Source organism: Nannobrachium achirus, assembly GCF_963921795.1.
Source record: "Nannobrachium achirus genome assembly, chromosome: 19".
NCBI classification, from domain to species: Eukaryota; Metazoa; Chordata; class Actinopteri; order Myctophiformes; family Myctophidae; genus Nannobrachium; species Nannobrachium achirus.
In genome coordinates this window covers 11,301,388-11,325,885 of record NC_137826.1, presented here as the reverse complement: position 1 = coordinate 11,325,885, position 24,498 = coordinate 11,301,388, and the positions used below count along the sequence as shown (strand labels likewise).

The 24,498-nt window shown below is 41.7% G+C and overlaps 1 protein-coding gene across 1 annotated transcript in view; it reads left to right on the top strand.

Annotated features, from left to right (window-relative positions):
• Nucleotides 1–12,787: 12,787 nt before the first annotated feature.
• The window catches only part of LOC308304606 (gamma-aminobutyric acid receptor subunit rho-3-like), a gene marked incomplete at both ends in the record, with an annotated part of 32,749 nt that continues 21,038 nt past the window's right edge, over nt 12,788–24,498 (top strand). Inside the window, 2 exons of the mRNA XM_080749232.1 lie at nt 12,788–12,930; nt 16,942–17,054. Coding sequence (XP_080605358.1) covers nt 12,788–12,930; nt 16,942–17,054 — 256 coding nt within the window. The remainder of the gene's footprint in view (nt 12,931–16,941; nt 17,055–24,498) is intronic.

Here is a 24,498-nt window from a genome sequence, read left to right as displayed (position 1 = left end):
GAATGGGGACATTATCATCCTAGAAATAGTCTCACGTACTGTATATGCACCATGACAATCTTGAGATTTCTGCTACTGATAACCCTGCCCAGCCTCAGTCATCATCACAGAACCAATCCAAATCCGGTGTCCAAGCCCATTCATTGCATTAAGATCAGGACCCCTCACTGCAAGCATTCAGGCCTGTACCATTCTCTTGTGCACAGCCCACATTGCCCACTTAGAATATAGTGAAGCATGACTCATTTGACCACATAACCTTTTTCCACATCTCTGTAGGCCAGTACCTTTGGTTGTTGCACCCACTGAACTCTCTTAAATATGCATATATCTTTGTAAGGAGGGTTTTATTCACTGAAACCCTACTATAACATCCCTCATAATACCGTAGTTGTCAACATACTATTCTTGCAGACAGTCTCGTCACGTCCTGCATTGACATTCTCAGTTACCTGAGGAAGAGTTGCTATTCTGTTTTTTCTCACATTATTGCTCGACCCAAGCATCTTGCCATCTTCGTCTAAAATCGAGGTCAAGTGGGCCTGCTCAGCTTTATATATATATATATATATATATATATATATATATATATATATATATATATATATAAATGCTGAAGTTCACCTTTATGGAAGCAGATGCATTTGTTATGTTTCTACACTCATTTATTCAAGTTGTTGTAAATGCCTGTCGTCTTGTTGTGACAATACCATTGGCTAAATGGCATTCAATTTCAACAAATCCAACATACAAACAATATTAAAAATATACATATACAAAGTACTGTATGTGAATACATTGTATACCAGTCTGGAACAATTTCATGTCAATAAATAACTTTGAAACTACGGTAGAGAAAAGATAAAGGACAACGACCAAACTAGTAAGCATTTACATCATAGACAAGCATTACAAGAAAAGGGGATGTTTATAGTCCCTAAAGATATTAATTAATAGAAATTGTGAATCTTAGAAAACATACAGTGTGTGTGAAGAGAAGTATTGTCCTACAGTACCTTTTGACTGGGTCAGGGACAGTATCCAAAGAAAGATGAGAAACGTTAGTGCAGCTCCATGTGCCTGTGCCATCTCCAACAGTCTGCTGATGTGTTAACCCCGGCAATACATGGGACACACTGGCATGCATGTGTTAATGCACATTGGCGTGCAGTGAACTGTGTAATAGTGTGTGTGTGCTTGTGTGCATGCGTGTGTGCGTGCGTGCGTGCGTGCGTGCGCTCGTGTGTGTGTGTACTTGTATCATTGTGAGGGACAGATGTTCCCACAAGTAGTTTCTTGGTCCTCACAAGGGAAACGGTTGTTTTATGGTTACAAAAAAAGACAAGTTTACATTAAAGATAGATTCAGGTTGGGGTCAGGGTTAGTGTCACACATTTAGAGGTTATAGTTTAGCGGTTATGGTTTGTTTTGTGACTGAGTTATTTATGTGCCAGTGTCGTGGACCAAAAATAGCCGATTTGCTAACTCACAACTGCTATTTGCTGCTATCTGTTATATATAAATAGAAAGAAAGAAAAAATGGCATTCATGAAATCACAGTCCTAAAAATGTTGAAGTTCTCACAAGTATTGTAATGCGCGGCTGAGTGTTTGCGTGTGCGTGTGTGTGTGTGCGCGCGTGCGTGCGTGCGTGTGTGTGTGTGTGTGTGTGTGTGTGTGTGTGTGTGTGTGTGTGTGTGTGTGTGTGTGTGTGTGTGTGTGTGTGTGTGTGTGTGTGTGTGTGTGTGTGTGTGTGTGTGTGTGTGTGTGTGTGTGTGTGGGGGGAGGTGTACTGGGGGTGTCGTGTGAGGTGAGAGAGATTCCATTTAAAATCCTTCCTGGCACTGAAACACACACAGACTAATTAACCAGGCAAGTGAAAGTTTAACCAGACTCCCACTTGCTCCTTCCATTAACTTACGTAAAAACACATGTAAAATAACATGGTCAACACCGCTTTTTACAAGCCTCACATTGACTGATTTATAATTGAATATTTCTGTTATTATACGATTTATCAGTTCATCAACATCTTTTAACCTATTTAGGTCTGAAAAATACCTAAAAATGCTTTCTAAATCCTAGCAGTTTTCTGAAAAACGTATGTTTCTATGATCTGTGGTGCTCAAACCTTTTAATGTCAAATATCCCTAGCAATATATGTGACTGCAGACATCCATCTCAAAATATTTTGTTCCAGGGACCCCCGAAACAAAGATTTACCAAAGTTTGCTTTAAAAATATATATATTTAAAGATTTGCACATATTTTCAAGATTCTTTAAAAATAGCAGATCTACAAGCTTGCGTGCTGTGAGCTTGTATATCTGCTATTTTTCAATAGTTAGAGCATAAAATAATGGTTAAAGTGGTTAAAATCTAAAGCGACATAGATTTGAGTTCCCAGTCTAAATGGGTTCATCTACAATTACATAAGTTATCACTTCACTGTACAATAAAGCTAAATTAACAAAAACAAAACTGTTAATTACTGTATAGAGATATACGCCTTAATTCACAGACTGTCCATACATTAGTTGAAGTCACACAGTAAAATCCTATGTGTTGATTTATCCATTTATAACTCTGAGTGTGCAAATACAACCAAATGGACCCTCCGGGTCCCTCCCATTTGGTTACATCTGTGTTACACTGAGGATTTTACCGTGTTCTAAAAACAAATCATGCTATCACTGTGGACAGCCTCAGACAGATTCTCATCGACTCTCTACAATCTTCTGCCCGTCTGTTCCGGGTTTATTCTCACAGAAGATTACCTCAGAGTCATGTAGCAGTCAGTGTGTCTGTCATGTTAACCTGGGCAGGTTTAAACCGCTTTTTATAGACAGTTTATATACTGTACACACACACACATCACACACACACACACACATCTAGGGGTGTCACACTAAATTCTGGGCCCTGGGTACAAGGATTCACTCACACTTTGTGCTTTAACTATTGAAAAATAGCAGATATACAAGCTCACAGCGCGGCACCGAGTGCTGTGCTGCGAGCTTGTAGATCTGCTATTTTTGAAAAGTCGTGAACATTTGTGTAAGTCTTTGAATATTTCAAATCCTTCTAAGGTTTTTTGAAAAACCCAAGTTGAAAAACCTGTGAGCTTGTAGATCTGCTATTTTTCAATAGCTAAATACAGGCCCCTCCACCTTGGGCCCTAGTAACTCAGTCTCACTCCCCCCCCCCCCCCCACCCTCCCCCCCTTGTGACGCCCCTGCACACATCACACACACACACACACACACACACACACACACACACACACACACACACACGCACACACACGCACACACACGCACACACACGCACACACACACACACACACACACACACACACACACACACACACGTTTGCGATCACATGTGGTTCTCAAGTCCCATGTGCAGGATTCTTAAAGATGGCAGCATCTCATCCCTGCCCTCTGTCAACTTTAATCCCAGATTAAAGGGGACCATAAAGCCACTCGTGGTGGAATATACTGACAAGTAAAAGTATCAATACTGCAATGTAGAAATACTCTGTTAAAACTAGAAGTCTGGAATTCAAAATGTACTGGAGTAAAAGCTCTGAAGTCTTGGTGTCAAAAAGTACCCAAAGTAGAAAGAATACTCGTTATGCAGAATGTCCCATTTCACAACCTTTCAGATGTATGAAATGTTTTAAAATATTTTGAAAATAGCGGATCTACAAGCTCACAATGCTTCAAATCGCATCGGTCGGCTATATTTTGAAAATGGCTAAAATGTATAGGGCTGAAGTGGTTAATGTATGTTTTGTAATACTAATCAAAATCTAAAAAGTTGCTAGTACCGGTAACTAAAGTTTTCAAATAATTCTTGTGGAGTAAAAGTACAATATTTGCCTCTGAGATGTTGTGGAGTAGAAGTAAAAGTACAGACAATTGGAAATACTCAAGTAAAGTAAAAGTAACTCAAAAGTATACTTAAATGCAGTACTTGAGTAAATGTACTTAGTTACATTACACCACTGAAAGCCACTACTTGCATCATGCAGTGGGTGATCTGTTAGATCATCTTATGTTTTATGCTCCCTGGTTCATGTAATGTGATATAATGTGTTCTTATTACGTATATACAGTACATGCCCGGCTTTAGAGAGTATTATACATTCTGTAATGGATTTATAGGCAAGTGGATTAAAATTCTACTGGACAGGGGTGCCTGCTGGCCTACCGGTCCAGGCGCATATACCACATAGGCTCTGATGCATGATTGACAGCGTGTCGCGGGTACGAGTCCCGATCCTGAGGACCTTTGCTTTGTGTCACTCCCCATCTCTTTCCTCATTTGCTGTCAGTCTACTCTACTGTCCTATCAATAAAGGCATAAAAACAAACAAAAAAATCTTAAAACCAGTAAGACTCCCTAATCGGGAGATAAGCGACCGTTGGTCGCTTATCTCCACAAATAGGCCAAAAGTTTGTTTTACCAATTATCAAGACATACGGGCAGTTGACAGTTTGCCATGGTTACTCATTGAAGTTGAATCTCCATATATGGAGACATAAGTTGCTCATACCATAGCAACCATGTTTTTTACAGGGCCTGGGATTGATGACATCAGAAATCTCCATATATGGGCATGAAAGGGATTTTGTTTCTGGAAATATGTCTGTGGGGTGCCACATTTGGAATAAAACACTTACATCACACATCTGGATATCCATACAGCCCATCTAGTTTGCCTGTGTCCATTTATGCCCATATATCTGATGACATTGGGACACTGATCTCCATATATGGGCATAAAACTTATGTTAATTAGTAAAGCCTGGGGATCTCCATATATGGGCATGAGGGGTACCCTAAAAGGGCATCATCTGGGAATAGCAAATATAGTTATCCTAGAAAGTGAAAATCTTACATCAAAGGCCATAACTACCTACCTACCACCATACTGCATTCCTCATTAAACTACCTACCAGTAAGATGCCTATAGGGAGAAAAGCAAAGGGCGAGGTTGCACCATTTCTTGGTCTTCTGGCCAGTGATGTATATCGGACCATTTAACCATATATGGAGACATCTGGTACCCAAAGATATTCACAGATATGGGCTTAATATTGATGACATAAGGGATCTCCATATATGGGCGTAAAAGGGATTTGGTTCCCCTGGCATCACAGGGATCTCCATATATGGGCATAAAATGGATTTGGTTACCCTGGCAACACGGGGATCTCCATATCTCCATATATGGGCATAAAAGGGATTTGGTTCCCCTGGCATCACAGGGATCTCCATATATGGGCATAAAAGGGATTTGGTTCCCCTGACATTACAGTGATGTCAGTGGCTGGTTCTACAGAGGGGATCTCCATTTATGGGCATAAAAGGGAATGTATGTATGATGATGTCAGATATCATAGACGTCATAGGACTTTCACATAACGAATAACTGAGTAAGCATGTAAACCCGTAAAATCTATATTTGGGCATGGCTGATTTATGACCTCATCATGATGACACGAGCAAACACAGCTGAATTGTATAAATGATCAGTGCAGAAACCAACAGAAGTATTTGACCAAGACTCTTCGATTTAAACATCAACAAAGGTGTGACGTTTGTTGATGGTCACAAAGGTGTGACGGACGGACGGACGGACGGACGGACGGACGGACGGACGGACGGACGGACGGACGGCCGGTGGAGGTTTTCATAGTAAACTGCTCCCTAAAAGGGCATCATCTGGGAATAGCAAATATAGTTATCCTAGAAAGTGAAAATCTTACATCAAAGGCCATAACTACCTACCTACCACCATACTGCATTCCTCATTAAACTACCTACCAGTAAGATGCCTATAGGGAGAAAAGCAAAGGGCGAGGTTGTACCATTTCTTGGTCTTCTGGCCAGTGATGTATATCGGACCATTTAACCATATATGGAGACATCTGGTACCCAAAGATATTCACAGATATGGGCTTAATATTGATGACATAAGGGATCTCCATATATGGGCGTAAAAGGGATTTGGTTCCCCTGGCATCACAGGGATCTCCATATATGGGCATAAAATGGATTTGGTTACCCTGGCAACACGGGGATCTCCATATCTCCATATATGGGCATAAAAGGGATTTGGTTCCCCTGGCATCACAGGGATCTCCATATATGGGCATAAAAGGGATTTGGTTCCCCTGACATTACAGTGATGTCAGTGGCTGGTTCTACAGAGGGGATCTCCATTTATGGGCATAAAAGGGAATGTATGTATGATGATGTCAGATATCATAGACGTCATAGGACTTTCACATAACGAATAACTGAGTAAGCATGTAAACCCGTAAAATCTATATTTGGGCATGGCTGATTTATGACCTCATCATGATGACACGAGCAAACACAGCTGAATTGTATAAATGATCAGTGCAGAAACCAACAGAAGTATTTGACCAAGACTCTTCGATTTAAACATCAACAAAGGTGTGACGTTTGTTGATGGTCACAAAGGTGTGACGGACGGACGGACGGACGGACGGACGGACGGACGGACGGACGGACGGCCGGCCGGTGGAGGTTTTCATAGTAAACTGCTCCCTAAAAGGGCACCAGTAAGACTCCCTAATCGGGAGATAAGCGACCGTTGGTCGCTTATCTCCACAAATAGGCCAAAGGTTTGTTTTACCAATTATCAAGACATACGGGCAGTTGACAGTTTGCCATGGTTACTCATTGAAGTTGAATCTCCATATATGGAGACATAAGTTGCTCATACCATAGCAACCATGTTTTTTTACAGGGCCTGGGATTGATGACATCAGAAATCTCCATATATGGGCATGAAAGGGATTTTGTTTCTGGAAATATGTCTGTGGGGTGCCACATTTGGAATAAAACACTTACATCACACATCTGGATATCCATACAGCCCATCTAGTTTGCCTGTGTCCATTTATGCCCATATATCTGATGACATTGGGACACTGATCTCCATATATGGGCATAAAACTTATGTTAATTAGTAAAGCCTGGGGATCTCCATATATGGGCATGAGGGGTACCCTAAAAGGGCATCATCTGGGAATAGCAAATATAGTTATCCTAGAAAGTGAAAATCTTACATCAAAGGCCATAACTACCTACCTACCACCATACTGCATTCCTCATTAAACTACCTACCAGTAAGATGCCTATAGGGAGAAAAGCAAAGGGCGAGGTTGCACCATTTCTTGGTCTTCTGGCCAGTGATGTATATCGGACCATTTAACCATATATGGAGACATCTGGTACCCAAAGATATTCACAGATATGGGCTTAATATTGATGACATAAGGGATCTCCATATATGGGCGTAAAAGGGATTTGGTTCCCCTGGCATCACAGGGATCTCCATATATGGGCATAAAATGGATTTGGTTACCCTGGCAACACGGGGATCTCCATATCTCCATATATGGGCATAAAAGGGATTTGGTTCCCCTGGCATCACAGGGATCTCCATATATGGGCATAAAAGGGATTTGGTTCCCCTGACATTACAGTGATGTCAGTGGCTGGTTCTACAGAGGGGATCTCCATTTATGGGCATAAAAGGGAATGTATGTATGATGATGTCAGATATCATAGACGTCATAGGACTTTCACATAACGAATAACTGAGTAAGCATGTAAACCCGTAAAATCTATATTTGGGCATGGCTGATTTATGACCTCATCATGATGACACGAGCAAACACAGCTGAATTGTATAAATGATCAGTGCAGAAACCAACAGAAGTATTTGACCAAGACTCTTCGATTTAAACATCAACAAAGGTGTGACGTTTGTTGATGGTCACAAAGGTGTGACGGACGGACGGACGGACGGACGGACGGACGGACGGCCGGTGGAGGTTTTCATAGTAAACTGCTCCCTAAAAGGGCATCATCTGGGAATAGCAAATATAGTTATCCTAGAAAGTGAAAATCTTACATCAAAGGCCATAACTACCTACCTACCACCATACTGCATTCCTCATTAAACTACCTACCAGTAAGATGCCTATAGGGAGAAAAGCAAAGGGCGAGGTTGTACCATTTCTTGGTCTTCTGGCCAGTGATGTATATCGGACCATTTAACCATATATGGAGACATCTGGTACCCAAAGATATTCACAGATATGGGCTTAATATTGATGACATAAGGGATCTCCATATATGGGCGTAAAAGGGATTTGGTTCCCCTGGCATCACAGGGATCTCCATATATGGGCATAAAATGGATTTGGTTACCCTGGCAACACGGGGATCTCCATATCTCCATATATGGGCATAAAAGGGATTTGGTTCCCCTGGCATCACAGGGATCTCCATATATGGGCATAAAAGGGATTTGGTTCCCCTGACATTACAGTGATGTCAGTGGCTGGTTCTACAGAGGGGATCTCCATTTATGGGCATAAAAGGGAATGTATGTATGATGATGTCAGATATCATAGACGTCATAGGACTTTCACATAACGAATAACTGAGTAAGCATGTAAACCCGTAAAATCTATATTTGGGCATGGCTGATTTATGACCTCATCATGATGACACGAGCAAACACAGCTGAATTGTATAAATGATCAGTGCAGAAACCAACAGAAGTATTTGACCAAGACTCTTCGATTTAAACATCAACAAAGGTGTGACGTTTGTTGATGGTCACAAAGGTGTGACGGACGGACGGACGGACGGACGGACGGACGGACGGACGGACGGACGGCCGGTGGAGGTTTTCATAGTAAACTGCTCCCTGACGGTCGCAATCATCTGGGAATAGCAAATATAGTTATCCTAGAAAGTGAAAATCTTACATCAAAGGCCATAACTACCTACCTACCACCATACTGCATTCCTCATTAAACTACCTACCAGTAAGATGCCTATAGGGAGAAAAGCAAAGGGCGAGGTTGTACCATTTCTTGGTCTTCTGGCCAGTGATGTATATCGGACCATTTAACCATATATGGAGACATCTGGTACCCAAAGATATTCACAGATATGGGCTTAATATTGATGACATAAGGGATCTCCATATATGGGCGTAAAAGGGATTTGGTTCCCCTGGCATCACAGGGATCTCCATATATGGGCATAAAATGGATTTGGTTACCCTGGCAACACAGGGATCTCCATATCTCCATATATGGGCATAAAAGGGATTTGGTTCCCCTGGCATCACAGGGATCTCCATATATGGGCATAAAAGGGATTTGGTTCCCCTGACATTACAGTGATGTCAGTGGCTGGTTCTACAGAGGGGATCTCCATTTATGGGCATAAAAGGGAATGTATGTATGATGATGTCAGATATCATAGACGTCATAGGACTTTCACATAACGAATAACTGAGTAAGCATGTAAACCCGTAAAATCTATATTTGGGCATGGCTGATTTATGACCTCATCATGATGACACGAGCAAACACAGCTGAATTGTATAAATGATCAGTGCAGAAACCAACAGAAGTATTTGACCAAGACTCTTCGATTTAAACATCAACAAAGGTGTGACGTTTGTTGATGGTCACAAAGGTGTGACGGACGGACGGACGGACGGACGGACGGACGGACGGCCGGTGGAGGTTTTCATAGTAAACTGCTCCCTGACGGTCGCAAAAATAAAAAATAAAATCTACTGCACAATGATAGGGTTTCAGTTGCAGACACGATGTTTCCTGACCTCAATTACATTTTTTTTTTTTTTAAACCTGACCTTTCAGCATTCAGTGGGTTTTCTGTAATCTGTCGTTTTTGGAATAATTAGGCTGAGAAAGGTGAGTTCATTATTTTGTCTCTGGACGTATGCATCGATCATCCAGGGGAGGGTGGGGTGGTGAACTCAACAACCAAAGTGGTGAATGGTAAATGGTGTATTGGAGCGATGCTGAATGCCAGTCTCCAGGTTTTCTTAAGAATATGACATTGATTTAATTAATGCAGAAATTCTTTTGAAATGTGTACATTGGAATATACAGTGGCATTATAGGAGCCCACGGGTACAGACTAGTACTGTAGTTCTCAAACATTTCTTTTTTAAAGGACCCCAATAACACAAGAGTTACATGCAGACCTGGAAGTGTCCATTTGATTTGAATCAAGGAACCCTGATGGTCCCTCAACCCACTTTGAGAACCACTGAACAACTAGTGTACTTTTAGGACCAGCTATTTGTGTTTCTGGTCAATATTATTGTCTGCTCACTTTGTATGTCCATGGCAAAAATATAATTTAGATGAAAATGTCCATGACAAGCCAACATGGTGATGGCCCCTAATAGTCATCCATATAGTAAGTACCATAGTCATCCATAGTATGTTACGCTGATGAGAGCAATGGTCACTGAAGTATGCTCATTTGAAGTGTAAAACACTTTAACACCAAAGTTGTTTTTGACAGCAGATTTTGATTTAGTTTTAGTTATAGTCTTTTGAATAAAATGTAATTTAGTTTTAGTCATAATTTAGTCACCTGAAAAGTATTAGTTTTAGTCAAATTTTAGTCGACTAAATATCATAAGGTTTTAGGTGACTAAATCTACAGATGATTTAGTCAACTGAAATGTATTTTGGCAGGCCTTGCTGGCATCGTAATGACAGATTTTACACTTGGTTGTGTGCTGAAAATATCAGATCTACAAGCTCACAACGCGTCACGCTGCAACGCGTTGTGAGCTTGTAGATCTGCTATTTTCAGCACACAACACCTGAGAGCAACCAAACATAAAAAGACTCTTCTCCACTAGTCCCTCCCTTAATGTTTTAGTCTAGTTTTTATTTTGTTGACGAAATTGTCAATATATTTAGTCTTAGTTTTAGTCATCACAGCTTAGTTTTTATTTCGTTTTTATTTAGTTTTTGTTAGTGAAAAAACACAGTTGACAAACATTTTTTGTCATAGTTTTAGTCGACAAAATCAACACTATATAACACACCAAGTTTGGAGTCTGTAGCATGATGGGAAATCCCCACCCACCAAGTCGGCACCCTGGCCACAATATCCGCTGTGGGCTGCATAACTGAAGTGGCGAAAGTGCCGCTGTTAAGGGAAGTTAGGTCACGCAATGCAGGTCTGTTTACATCAGCCAGCAAAACAAACCTAAATAGATTGTAGCTCTTAACTCTTAATAGGTGTAACTTTGTCAGAATCCATGTTTTTGTTTGGATATTGTTTATTACAAGCACAACCAAAGGGTCGGGAGAAGTAGAACAGTTTTTTTCGCCAGCGGGGTTACACTCCACACTGTGAAAAAACAATAACATCCGGTGGAAGTAGCACCGTTCTATGCCGTATCAGCCTCACGTCGTAACCAGGCTTTTCTCTTCGCAGATGAGTAAGCCTGGCTAATATGCGAGGCTACCAAGTCGGGGCCTTTAGCATGCTGGGAACTGGAGTTATAACTGTTTAAAGGCCAGCCAATAGGAACACAGAGGAGGCAGGGCTTAAGCGGTCTTTGTATATGTCTATGAGTTCGTGGCTAATTGGTATTCTCGCAAACTAGACCGATCAGTGGCAAATTTCGTGTGCATGCTGCTAGCAGGCCAACAAAATGAATCCTTGCATATTTGTCACTGTATGTTTGGGCCTAAAGGACTTGAGCTGTAAATCGTAGAAAAATACATTTCCTAAACCACACACATTTCAAATTTTCTTCAAAACGTGCTTCTTTGTCCAAAACTCAATCATGATCTCTTGAGACTACCGGTACGTTATTTAAATAGGACAACATTAGAAGCCTGCCTAAAATACACTGTATTATAACTAAATATAGTCATGCCTGATTTTGTTTTATATTTGTAACACAGTTCTAATGTACTGTATATGAATGGGATTTTGGATGGCGAACATTTATTTATGACACCACCGAGAGTGAATAATGAAATAAATATTGAAACAGCCTGTGTGACAAGGCGGTGGGTTAAGGGCCCCCACTTCATTGTGGATTCGAGAGCCCCCGGGAATCCTATTTAAACCATCATTAAGCCACGTCTCTGACCCCTGCCCTGCAACATTTTCATTGAGAGCAACCAAAGCCTGTAATTCACAGCTGCATCTCTCGATGTGACATAAACACCCCATCACTGTCTTTTCCCTGCAGATCACGCTGTCCTCATCATCGTCACAGTGCAATTTGAGGGATAAATGCTGCAGCTCGTATACGCTTCCAAAAAAGTGGGCTATGGGCCATTTTTATTTTTATCTGCACGGAAATGCTGCCATGGTGATGAAACGAACCGTGGGCTTGTGAGTTATCCTCCCCTCCGGCCCCGCCCTCTGCAGCCACCAGTTTGTAGGTTACTGAAAGATTTCACCAACCACAGATAAGAAGATTAGGGAGGAATTAACGGCATTCCTTTGTCATTATAGGAATAAAATTGATATTTGGCTTTAAAGCAAACAGAGGGAGGGGACAGCAGGGGAGTAGATATGTTGTGTCACGGCGCAGAGAGATAATAAAGCAGACACAGGCAGCGGGCAGGGAAGGCACGATGACAGGCGAACATATCTAAGGGGGGGTGGGCATGCCCACGACCTCACCAAGTACCGGGTGTCCAGATCATTATCCACCATGTTATAGCATACGACGCCGGTGGGATAACACAGAAATAATGGCTACGTGATACTGCTGCTGGGATATGGACCTACCGGCAGACAGCAGGGACAGCTGTGGACATTCCCTGGACGTCCCGGAGGTTTCCCCCCTGGGTGAGACCCGCTGAGCCAGCGGGAGAGCCTTCTCGGTAGCTCTCACGGCTCCTCGGAAAGCAGGTTTTGACCATGAACGTGGCCCTCCTGGCCCTGAGGCTGATGTGTCTGGCCTGGCTGTGGCCCGTGACCCAGCTCAACAGCAGCCACTTCCCCAACAAGAGGAAATACAAAGACATGTACGTTGGAGACAGCAGCAGGCAAAAACATGAAAGGTGAGTAAGCGGTCCAGTGTATCTTAGCTCAGTGTTTCTCAAACTTTTACCTTTCAAGGTCTCCCCTTAAAGGAGTAGTTCACCCCCAAAATGACTTTTTTTCTATTGATTACTCACGCCATGGAGACTTGAGTTCAATAATATTTTTTTTTGTATTTGTCGCATTCCTAAGACAAAACATTTATTTGACTACATTTGCCTCCATTGATTCCGGATGGGGACCCAAATGCATTTGGGTCTCTATCCGGAATCAATGGGGGTGAATTCATTATAATCAAATTATTGTCTTAGAAATGCGACAAAAAACTAAATATATTATTGAACTCAAGTTTCCATGGCGTGAGTAATCAATAGAAAAAAAGTCATTTTGGGGGTGAACTACTCCTTTAACTCTGACAGTGTACAAATGGAACCAAATCATTGTCAGAGTTACAGACTTGTATGGGTCAATTTAGACCCTCCTAAAGGAACCCACAGAGTCCCTTTGAGAACCACTGTCTTAGCTGGGTTTGCTGCTGGCACACGATTTGTCACACAGCGATAATAGCCGATCGAATAGCTTATTGTCTCCGACAGCCGAAGGCATGGGGGAGAGTATGTTTTCGTCTCCGTCCGTCCATCCGTCCGTCCGTCCGTCCGTGCGCGCGTCCTCGCAGTTTGTTACCACCTTATCTCAGTCGCCATTGGCCCGGTCGCTGCCAAACTGAGCACACACACTCCCTGGGTGCCAATTCAGAACCTCTGCCCCACATTTTTCACATGGGCCTGTTCTAGCGCCACAAGGAGGCCAATTTGTGCAAAACTACCTTTTGGCCAGTACTCCTACAGATTTTGTCCAAAGATCACGCAAATCGGTAGACAGTATCTCTACAGTCATGTGATCGACATGGATCTGTCTGATTGTCCATATTCCATCCTGATTGGCTGAAATTGGCTTTCAAAGTTTGTAAGATTGGTCCGTTTTGGACAAAATGCCTCAAATCACAAACGCAGAGTGCAATTAACATGAAATCGCGCACACACGTTCCCACTAGGCCGAGAAAGAAATGCCACTTCAAATTTTTGAACTCAGCCTCATGGTGGCGCTATAACAGGCCGATTTGTGGTTTTACCTATAACTCCACCGATCAGTTTCAAACTTTGTAAGCGCACTCCCTAGAGGCCAAGGAAAACCCTTTCCTTGCATTTTTCACATCAGCCATTTATAGCGCCACCAGGAGGCCGACTTATGTAAGACACATTTTTGGATATTACTCCTTCAGATTTTACCCAAAATTAACTCATTGAATGCCATTTCAAGATGGCCCCCAAGTACCAGACTGCCACTATCCTAGATTTCTAGTGCACGGATCAATTTTTTGTGCACGGATCGTGCACGCCCATGCACCATATATGCATCATATGTGTAGTACTTTTTAACAGCTTTCAAACAAAAAAATCCGCTTGGAAATCCTTCAGGCATTCATGAGTTACAAGCCTTCAAAGTCAGACAAAACAGCCTTTTTTGACATTTTGAAAGATGTGTTTGTTTGTTATGGGGCTACACATGCAATTTCACAATTGCGATCATGCCTAATACATTTGAGGCATTTTTTGAATTTTTTTTATAAAAAAAAATTTTGAAAAAAAAAAAAAAAAATGTTTTTTTTTTTTTTTTTTTTTCAAAATGGCTTCCAACTCGGGAAACTCGGGCTCTGGCAGCCTGGGACTACTGTAATAACTCGTGAAACTCGTGCCTTGGCAGTCAATGAGTTAACACAAAACAGTACACAGTATCTCTACAGTCATATGATCAAGACGGATCTGTCCCATATTAAATATTCCATCCTGATTGGCTAAGATTGGCCTCCAAACTTTGCAGGATTGATCCGTTTCGAACAAAATGCCTCAAATCATGAACACAGCATGCAATTGTAATGAAATTGTGCACGCACATTTGCAAAAGGCCAAGAAAGAAATGACTCCACAAAATGTTAAAATCAGCCTCATGGTGGCGCCATGAAAGGTCTAAGATTGGTGAAGAACACATGCCACCCTTTTTACATTGGCCTATTATAGCACCACCAGGACGCCTGGCCTGGTGGAGACCTGTGCTCGGAAGAGCACTGCTTCTAGTTGATCTGTATTTTCAGTGCACAACATCGCATGCAACAAGGTATATCAAGCTCTTTATGGACAGCATGTTACTGTATGTTTACTCTAGTTCTGCAAAGATGACACTTTTTTAAGAGAAATTCTTTGGAAAAAAATTGGTCAATTTTCACTCATTAAAACGTGAAGAGAATGACCCATCTGTAATTGCAGTTAATCTAAACAATGCACATCGGTCCATTTGCGATGTTGCATGTGTATTCATTTAAAACGTGCAATCTCTTTCTCTTTTTTTGTTGACAATTTGAATGCATCACTGTTGACCAGCACTCACTGTTAGATTTGCATCCCCCCCCCCCCCCCCCCCCCCCCCCGTTTAATAATAATGGATGCTGCTTTAGGCTGTCACTATGAGCCATGGTGGATCAAGGTGACGTCAGGTGACAGGATCATGTGGGATGAGGGAGACGTTGTCAGGGGAACAGCTTTTGGAACAGCTTATATCTGTGTACGGTGAAACATCCGGCTCAGGGCTGGGCAGGCCTATAGATTTAGCCCCTGTATTCTGTACTATACATCTCACTCAAACATTATTTGGTTATAGTTGCCCTTGTGGCCATTTGATCTGCTTGTGACAGTTGTATCCTAAACTGGCTCACAAGGGAATTGTCAGCAATACCTATAGAATAGTCTGGGATCCCTTCACTTTTCGGGGTTTGATCCGGTCGGGAGCGGAAACCATTCTACGTCATGTTGTAGTCCTCAAAGGACTACAATTTGGCCGGAAAGATCAAACCGGATTCATAATAATTTCAGTTTTAACGCAAAATAATTCCCCTGTGCTCAAGGACATACTTTTAGGGCCTACCTAATAAACCCCTTGATGAGTAGTTTTGCTTTTGGAAAATTCGTTTGGTATATCCATCTTTTAGTCCAACTCATAGCGACTGGCAAGATGGCTACTCGAGCATTTTGATAGGCATTTGGGAAACAAACGTGGGGAACCAAAACAAAGTGACGCCGCTTCTTCTGCTTGTGGTTTCCGCCTAGACCGGATCAAACAGCCCATGTAAACAAATATCAGGCTTTAATTCCCCAGGAAAACCTGGTGACGCGAGGTTACCTATGGAATAGGATAGATGTCGTTTCAGCGCATGAATGAGTCCATTGGGGTCTTCATTTGTTGCCTAAAATTGGACAGATGAATTAAATGAAATATACTAGCATGGCACATTGATCTACATTAGACGGTAAATGAGCTGTGAGTATAAAATCCTCAGAACTGAATTAACACAGAGGATTTGACTGGGTAATGTAATGATGGTATGATAGCATTGACGGCCTATCAAATCACGCGTCCATCTGTGATTCTGTTAAACAGACGGATTGTAAGTCAACGACTCACATTTGCTCGCCGCTGACTTTATATTTTAATCAGAGGAAACAACACTGAACAGATGTCCACGCTACTTTGATTGTGCATGTGTGGGTGTGTCTACGCCCGTGTTAATAATAATGTGTGCATCATCAGTGCATGCATACGTGTGTAATAATATGCCTGTTGTATGTATATGAATGTTTCTGACAGGCCCTTCGTCGTACAACAAATAGCACCAATATCCACAGCGACAATTATCTACAAAATTGCAATGTATGTTGTGAGCTTGAAAAACAGATGTTTTTTTGTGCACAAAATAGGAATGCCAGGGTTATGTGGATAACACTTTTTTGAATTAAATTGTGAGAATCTAACTAAATATCAAAAATCAAATACCATAAAAAGGGGAAATAATGCATGTATTAAATTCAATCTGACGAGAAGCAAGGATAAAACATAACATGACCACTGCCACTGCCAGCAGATTGCTCCCTGTGTACAACATTCATCTGTGTATATTTACTGTCATGTGTGCCTCTCAGTCAAGTGGACCTCCGGATGAAGAAGCAGGACAGCACCAAATCCCTGCTAATCAAATCGGAGCAGCTGTTGCGCATTGATGACCATGACTTTGCGATGCGACCGGGTTTCGGAGGTAAGACTGCTCTAACCCCTTGAACCCTACAGCCTATAGTTCCTTAATTGACAGGGTCACCCAGGGGTCTGCTTTTTTCCGCCTGCAGTGCACAAAATCTCTTTGGCGCAAATAGCTGATCTGCAGGCTCACTCACAGTACGTCACATGCCCAGAGTAAGGATGATGAGATAGGGTTCATGTCACATGTGGCAAACCAAGCACTGCATGGACAATGCAAACACAAGTGTCTGATGTTAGAAATGCTTGTGCACGTGTAGGCCTACAGTATGCTTTGCACATACACACACAGAATTCTCAAAGGTCAAAAGCTTTATTAATATTAGGGGGCCAAGCACATCGCTCAGTGCGAAGGTACCCTTTTGTTTTTGTTGGTTTTATTCTTGGTCCAGAGAACTGACTTACACCTGGACCAGGGCTAGGCTTAAACATGCTGTCAGTTTTTACGAAACTTAGCAGTATGATAGATAGATAGATAGATAGATAGATACCTTTATTATCCCACAGGGGAAATTCAGTTGCCCAGAGGCAGCACAGCAGTTAAGGTTACAACTAATTACAGAGAAGTAAGATAAAGAAAAAGAGTACTGTAGTGTACAGTCCAAAGAGCATTTTTGATTGATTGAAGGCTTTATTAGAAGTTTGCATAGGAAAATGTACAGATTCATGACGGTACAGTTCACTGGTACAAGGTCTACTAAAAGGAGATCCATGAAAAGACTAAGCTTATTTCAACAGGAAACCATTAAAGTATCTCATATAACATTGAATGACAGACAAATAGAACACAGTACTATGCAGTAGATATGTAAAGAAAAAAAGAAAACAGTAGGTCTATACAATCAGTAAGTACAGTATATACAATATATACAAGGAAGGGGCAGGTAACAGTAAGTCTAAACAATCAGTATGTACAGTATATACAAGGAAGGGGCAGGGAGGGTAGGGTTGGGCTAGGTTTTTACCAGTTGTGAACGGCTGCTGCCTGTAAGTGGTTTTTTAGGGCAATTTTAAAGGATGCTAGTGATCCACACTCCTTTATGGCCTTCGGTAAGGCATTCCACATTTTTGTGGTGTAGCAGAAGAACGAGTTCGACCCTTTCTTTGAGTTGACTCTGGGTTGAACGTGATCTGTGGCACTGCCTCTGGTGTTGTAATTATGGACATCCTTAACGTTTTTAAAGTATTTTGACAGGTACTTGGGTATCATAGTGGTGTAGTGTATCTTGTACACCTGGGGCCAGTTGCACCACCAGAACTTACGTTCTGCCCTAAGTTAGGGAGTAAAGTCCTTACTAGAGGTTTAGTAACAACTAGTTAGTTTGTAACTAAATGAGTTACTAACAGGTGTTGCACCACGACTGCTTAAGGCATAACGTAACTAGTAATGCGTAGACTGTTCCTAAAGTAATGTATAGTCGCATAAAATGACGTCATAGCTCCCGAATCCAATGAAAACGAACTGTTTCTAGTAAAGCTTGTCGTCTTTTGTCAACAGAGAGCTCTGTCTCGTCTCTCCACTGGCATGTACAAAGTCACTGTTATGCGTGCACAGTGCGAGCGCATCCCTGCGCACTGCCCTGCAAACGGATTGTATCACAAATTATATTGGCCTCATACATTTTTCCCCGTTGTGAAGTAACGCAGGGCATCGCATATTTGGAGACAGGGGAGAAGAGAGAGAGAGAGCGCATCGTTCAATTCGCTGTTGTGCTGTATGTGCAGTGGTTGAAAAGTACTCAAATGAATTAAAAAAGTATCAATCCTGCAATATAGAAATACTCTATTAATAGCAGACACATCGTGAGCTTGTAGATCGGCTATTTTCAAATGGCCGAAATGTATATTGGGCTTAATGTATGTTTTAAACAGATGGGTCGTTTCATTGTAGAATTAATTAAATAGCCGATATAATGCCGTCTGCCACGTTAGTAGTGTAGTTGCTCTACTCCCAGTCTCCCATAGAGATAGGTTACTTAGTAAAGACTTAGTGCTGCCCAAGGGGTGGTGTAAATATTTAGTTGTTACTTAGAGATACGTAAGAACAAATGTGTGTGGTGCAACACCTGACATTTTAGTAATGCGTAAGTCTTGACTTAGAAGCCATTTACGTTACAACTAGGCTACGTTATAACTTAGTAACAGCTGGTGCAACCCCGCCCAGGCCCATTGCAAGTTGCTGTACTCTGTCATCTACTCTGAGCCACCCCACTCTTAACTGGTGAGTAGCGGTGAGGTGAGTCTGATTGGGAAGGTTAAGCAGGACCCTAATTAGTTTATTTTGGGCTGTTTGGAATTTAGTTTTTAGGGCTTGTGGGGCGTCACGATACCATACGTGGACTCCATAGTCAAAGAGGGGCTGGATTATTGCACCAGCTATGGTCTTCAGTGTGTTGAAGTTGACCATTGGGGCGATCCTCTGTAGGAAACGAGTTCGTTGGTTGATTTTTTGTATTACTTTTGAAGTCATCTTTTCGCTGGAAAGATTAGCTTCAAGGATACATCCTAAGTAGGAGATTTCGTTTTTTCGTGTTATGACCTTGTCACCCACTTTGATTGTGAAGTTCTCTACCTTTTTGAGGTTATGATTTGATCCAAAGAGGATGGACTCGGTTTTGCCCAGGTGAATTGATAATTTGTTGTCGTTAAGCCATGTGCAGATCTTACTCAGTTCAGAGTTAAGTGTCTTTTCAACCTGCAAGTGGTCCTTGCCCGAGACTAGGAGAGCCGAGTCATCCGCGAACAGGAACAGGTTGCAGTCGCAAGCAGATGCCATGTCGTTCACGTATATTAGGAACAACAGAGGTCCCAGTATGCTACCTTGGGGAACTCCACAGCTTACTGGGAGGGGGGGGGACAGGGTACCGTTAATCTCCACCACCTGTTCCCTCCCCACCAGGTAAGATTGCATCCAGCTCACTGCTGCGCTGTCAAGACCGATGGCTTTTAGTTTCTCAATCAGAATAGCATGATCCACGGTGTCAAATGCCTTCTGGAGGTCCATCATGACCATGCCACTATACTTGCCCTGATCCGCTTCGCGTTTGATTTGGTCAGTCAAATAGAGAAGGCATGTGTCAGTGGAATGGGATTTTCTGAATCCAGATTGGAACTCGTAAATCAGATTATTCTCATCGAGATATCTTGCAATCTGTTCGTAGACTATTTTCTCCATGACTTTGGATATGGAGCTAAGAATGGAAACGGGGCGGTAGTTTCCAGGGTCTAGTTTGCTACCTTTTTTATGCAGGGGGGTTACTTTTGCTAGTTTGAAGTCCTGGGGGACATGACCCTGTTCGATGGAAAGGTTAATTATGTGGGTAATGATTGGAGCAATGGTGGCGGCTGAATCTCTGAGAAATCTAGCTGGGATTTTATCAAGGCCAGTGGCCTTGTGTTGAGGTAGGGCGCTCAATTTTTTAAACACTTCATCAGTTGTCACTGTGGAAAGTTTAAAGCTGTCTTTACTGACGCCCAGTTTTTTGTAGAATGTATTAACAAATTCTTCACCATACCGCCCAGATGGGGCGACCAGTCTTTTGACCAGTGAACGGGCTGTGGTGGTAAAGGTTTTGTTAAAATGGGTAGCCACTTCACCTTTGTCAGAAATGAGAGCGGCGTCCGTTTTGATGTTTATGTTGTGGCATATGGTTTTTGATTTTAAGCCTAATTGGTTGTTAAGCAACTTCCATAGGTCTCGTGGGTTGTTTTTGTATTCATCGATTTTGTCGTCGATGTAGTTTTTTTTGGCGGATCTAACTAGGGCGGTTGTCTGGTTTCTAAGTCTCTTGCATTGAGCAGTAAGATGCTCAATGTGTTTTTTGAGGTCATGGTTGAATTTTTTCTTGAGCTTTTTGCAGCACTTTCGTTTTTCATCGTATTTTTTGTCTCTGAGTCTAGCTGATTCTGCAATATCTGAGTTATACCATGGCTCTTGGCGGGCTTTAACCCTGGTGGTATTCAAGGGGGCCACGTCGTCTAGAGCATCGGTCAATTTGGTTTTAAAACCGCACCATGCTTCCTCGACATCTGTACACTGCAGCTCTGGGGAAAAGTCTACACCCGCTAGTTTGAGATTAAAAGCCTCACTGGAGTAGTTCTTCAGGCTTCTAGCAACGACAGTTCTGTGGCCACTAGCTTTGGGTTTGTGTATTTTTCGGGTAGAGTAGATCATATAATGATCACTAAGACCGCATACAATAGCCCCGCTAGCGGTGACTTTGGACTTGTCAGTGGTTACGACGAGATCTATGAGGTTTTGAGAGCACAAAAAAAGATAATAAAACATAGTGTCAAAAGCTATTGCAAAAAAAGAAGAAGAAGAAGAATATATACAGGTACATAAAGTGACCACAAAACATTCAGCGCTCATAAGTGACACGTCACACACACAAAAAAGCTATACTCAAAGCATTACTGCCAAACGGCGAAGACACAAGCCTCCCAACCATTGGCCAAAGGGTGTCCCTATAGCAATCAATTGAAAAATGCAAACTTTGAAGCTGGAAACCTTGGCGGAATTTCTGTTCATAGTCCAATAAAATCCAGTCATGACTTATTTGTAAGCAGTGGTGTAATGGTCGTAGAACGCAGTAGGATACCACGGCGCGTGGCCATATTGAACATTGAGTGATACTATCAGATCTACAAGCTCACCACGCATCATAACGATATTTAGTGTAGTGCAAAAACAATAAGGAAAAAAGAAGAATCTATTCAAAATGAGAATTGCTCAGTCACCACTTATTCATTTTAAACAGCACATTTGTTCTGCCAGCATTAACAACCGCTTTGTTTGATTTGTGCAGATCCATGCAGAGCTCCTGGAGAGAGAACGCAGATATTGTTCAAAAAGTAAAGAATGGACTGATATGAATTAACAGCGAGACTCTAAAATGATTGTCCAAATTTGGTCATACTATGTTATTTGCGCAAAACTACAAAACCGTTATGACGACAGCAGAGAAGTATTACAGCTGTTGTTTATATATTTAATATCTGTTTCCCTTTTTCAGACAACGTGGATGGCAATCCAGATTACTGTATTAAAATCTGCTGCAGTCACTGTCTAACATTACAGGCAATCTGGGTCAGTGCGACTTTTTTTTCTTTTTGGATAGGATGAGACAAAATATGACACTGTAACCTACATCAAGCTTTCGAGAACTTTACCAAGCAACCACATTCAATTGATTCAAAGTATTTTAGATAACATTTCAACTTCTTAAAATAATAATAATCATTATAATAATAAGCAGCAATAAAGTGGCCAAGCAGGAAAAGCACAAGTGGGAAAAGAAATGAAAGAAGGAAAGATAGAAAGCTTCATTCCCTTCAAAGCCACTTTGTCCAGAGTGAGAGTTTGAGAAAGTTTCACAACTACCGTTGCAACAACCTCATATTTCTAGACAACACAGATGGGCTGTAGTATTCTAATTAGGCTTACAATGACAGTGGATGTCAGTGTTGGCCTTCTACCACAAAATATGATATAAGCTGCATATTGTAGCGTTAACATTTTGTTTTCACAGATCAATACTGAAGGTCAGGGTACTGTTTATGTTAAAGAAGACCGTATACATATTTGATACCAACAGGGAAAACTACTACTAAGTTTCATGGCTGTAGGCTCAAACGGGGCATGAGTTATACCTGTTCAAAGTTTGGATTTTCAATTGAGCGCTATAGCGCCTCCCTTTGGCCAATAGTCGGGGTTCAAACATGGGACCTTCTAACTGAAAGGTAGACCCTCTGACTGAGCTACATAAACCCCAGAATTGCCATTGAGAGAAAGGAGCGCATGCACAACTGTTAATGAAGCCATTCCCTCTACAATATCCATTGACTCAGGGAGGCTTCATTGTTCATGTACCAACATAATGGTCCATAGTTTGTGTGTGGAAAATTTCACACATATGTTTTGGGTTTTTTTTTATCCAAGGAGATGTACAGAGCGGGGCTTACTGGTTAAAGTAACAGATGTGTTCCTCATGAGACAGGGCACATGTGTAAGCAAGTTTCATTGCTGTAGGCCAAACAAGGCATGTCGTTCCTATTCTAAGTTTGCATTTTCAAATGATTGCTATGGTGCCCCCCTTTGGCCAATTGAAGTAAACTATGTTTCAGTGCTTTTTGGCATGACCCTCTGCCATTACCATACTGAAAGTTTCTAAAGAAATATGACACTATATTCACGTAGTCAGGGGCAGAAGAATACTTTTCATAAAACTGCAATATTCATTGCCTCACAGAGGCCAATTTGTTCACGTACAAACGTCTCTCCAAGGGGGGACTTCATCCAAAGGGGATATTCATCCAACGTTTGTGTGTAAAACGTTTTGTGCAGATTGCTCAAAAAACCCAGGAGGAGTTCAAATTGAAACTTTTTTCATTTAATTAGAAATGGCAGAAGATCTAAGGAACAGAGATCACAGTGGTAAATGTGTTCCTCATGAGGAGGAGTTTCATGGCTTTAGGTCAAACGTTTCATGAGCTATGCCTGACACTAGTGCTGTCCAAACAATACTAAGGCACATAAACAATAAACATATACAAGGCGCTCTATTAAGTCCCTATCAGAGTACAGTCTGCGGTGATAAGTCATCACCGCGGTGTAGTTTTCTAGCTATCACCTAGGCTTAGTAATACATTTTTAGGTGATAGCTAGAAAACTACACCGCGGTGATGACTTATCACCGCAGACTGTACTCTGATAGGGCCTTTAGTGTCCACTAGTAGGATGAGTAACTGTAGAGAGAAAATGTCATGTATGTCCAAATGTATAATGACCCCTACAAGGGATGCCCCGATCAGGGTTTTTTTGCTCCCGATCCGATACCGATCAAATATTATTGCTTCCGATTCGATCCCGATCTTTCCCGATCCGATCTTTTGGCAAGGCATTAAGAAGAAGAAAAAATTCTATTCATTCTATCACTTGGTTCTCAACCTTTTCAGGCCGTGACCCCCAAAATAATCATATTTTAACTGGGGACCCCCGACCCTGAAGAGTTGAGGAAGTATATTTTGTATAACACGGTTCTATTGTGAAAATAGCAGATCTACATGCTCACAACGCCTCGCAACGCGAGGAGTTGTGAGCATGTAGATCGGCTATTTTCACAATTTCTGGCTTTAATATTTGACAATTTGGCCAATGTTTAATTTGTCATTTTAGAGGTAAAGTCCTTAATTTTTCACTTTCGAAATGTGCAGATACCCTCTATACACTTAAACTTTATGTTGATTTGTTTACTGTTGAGAGAGAAAACAATGTTGCACATTAAGTTAATCATCTGGGGACCCCCCAAAATAATTTGAGGACCCCCCTGGGGGTCCCGACCCACAGGTTGAGAACCACTGAGCTAGTTGACAGTGCAGAGAGACATAATTGCCTTCCTTTGATCCATTAGCAAGGGGCCAATTACTACTTATTGGCATCAGCT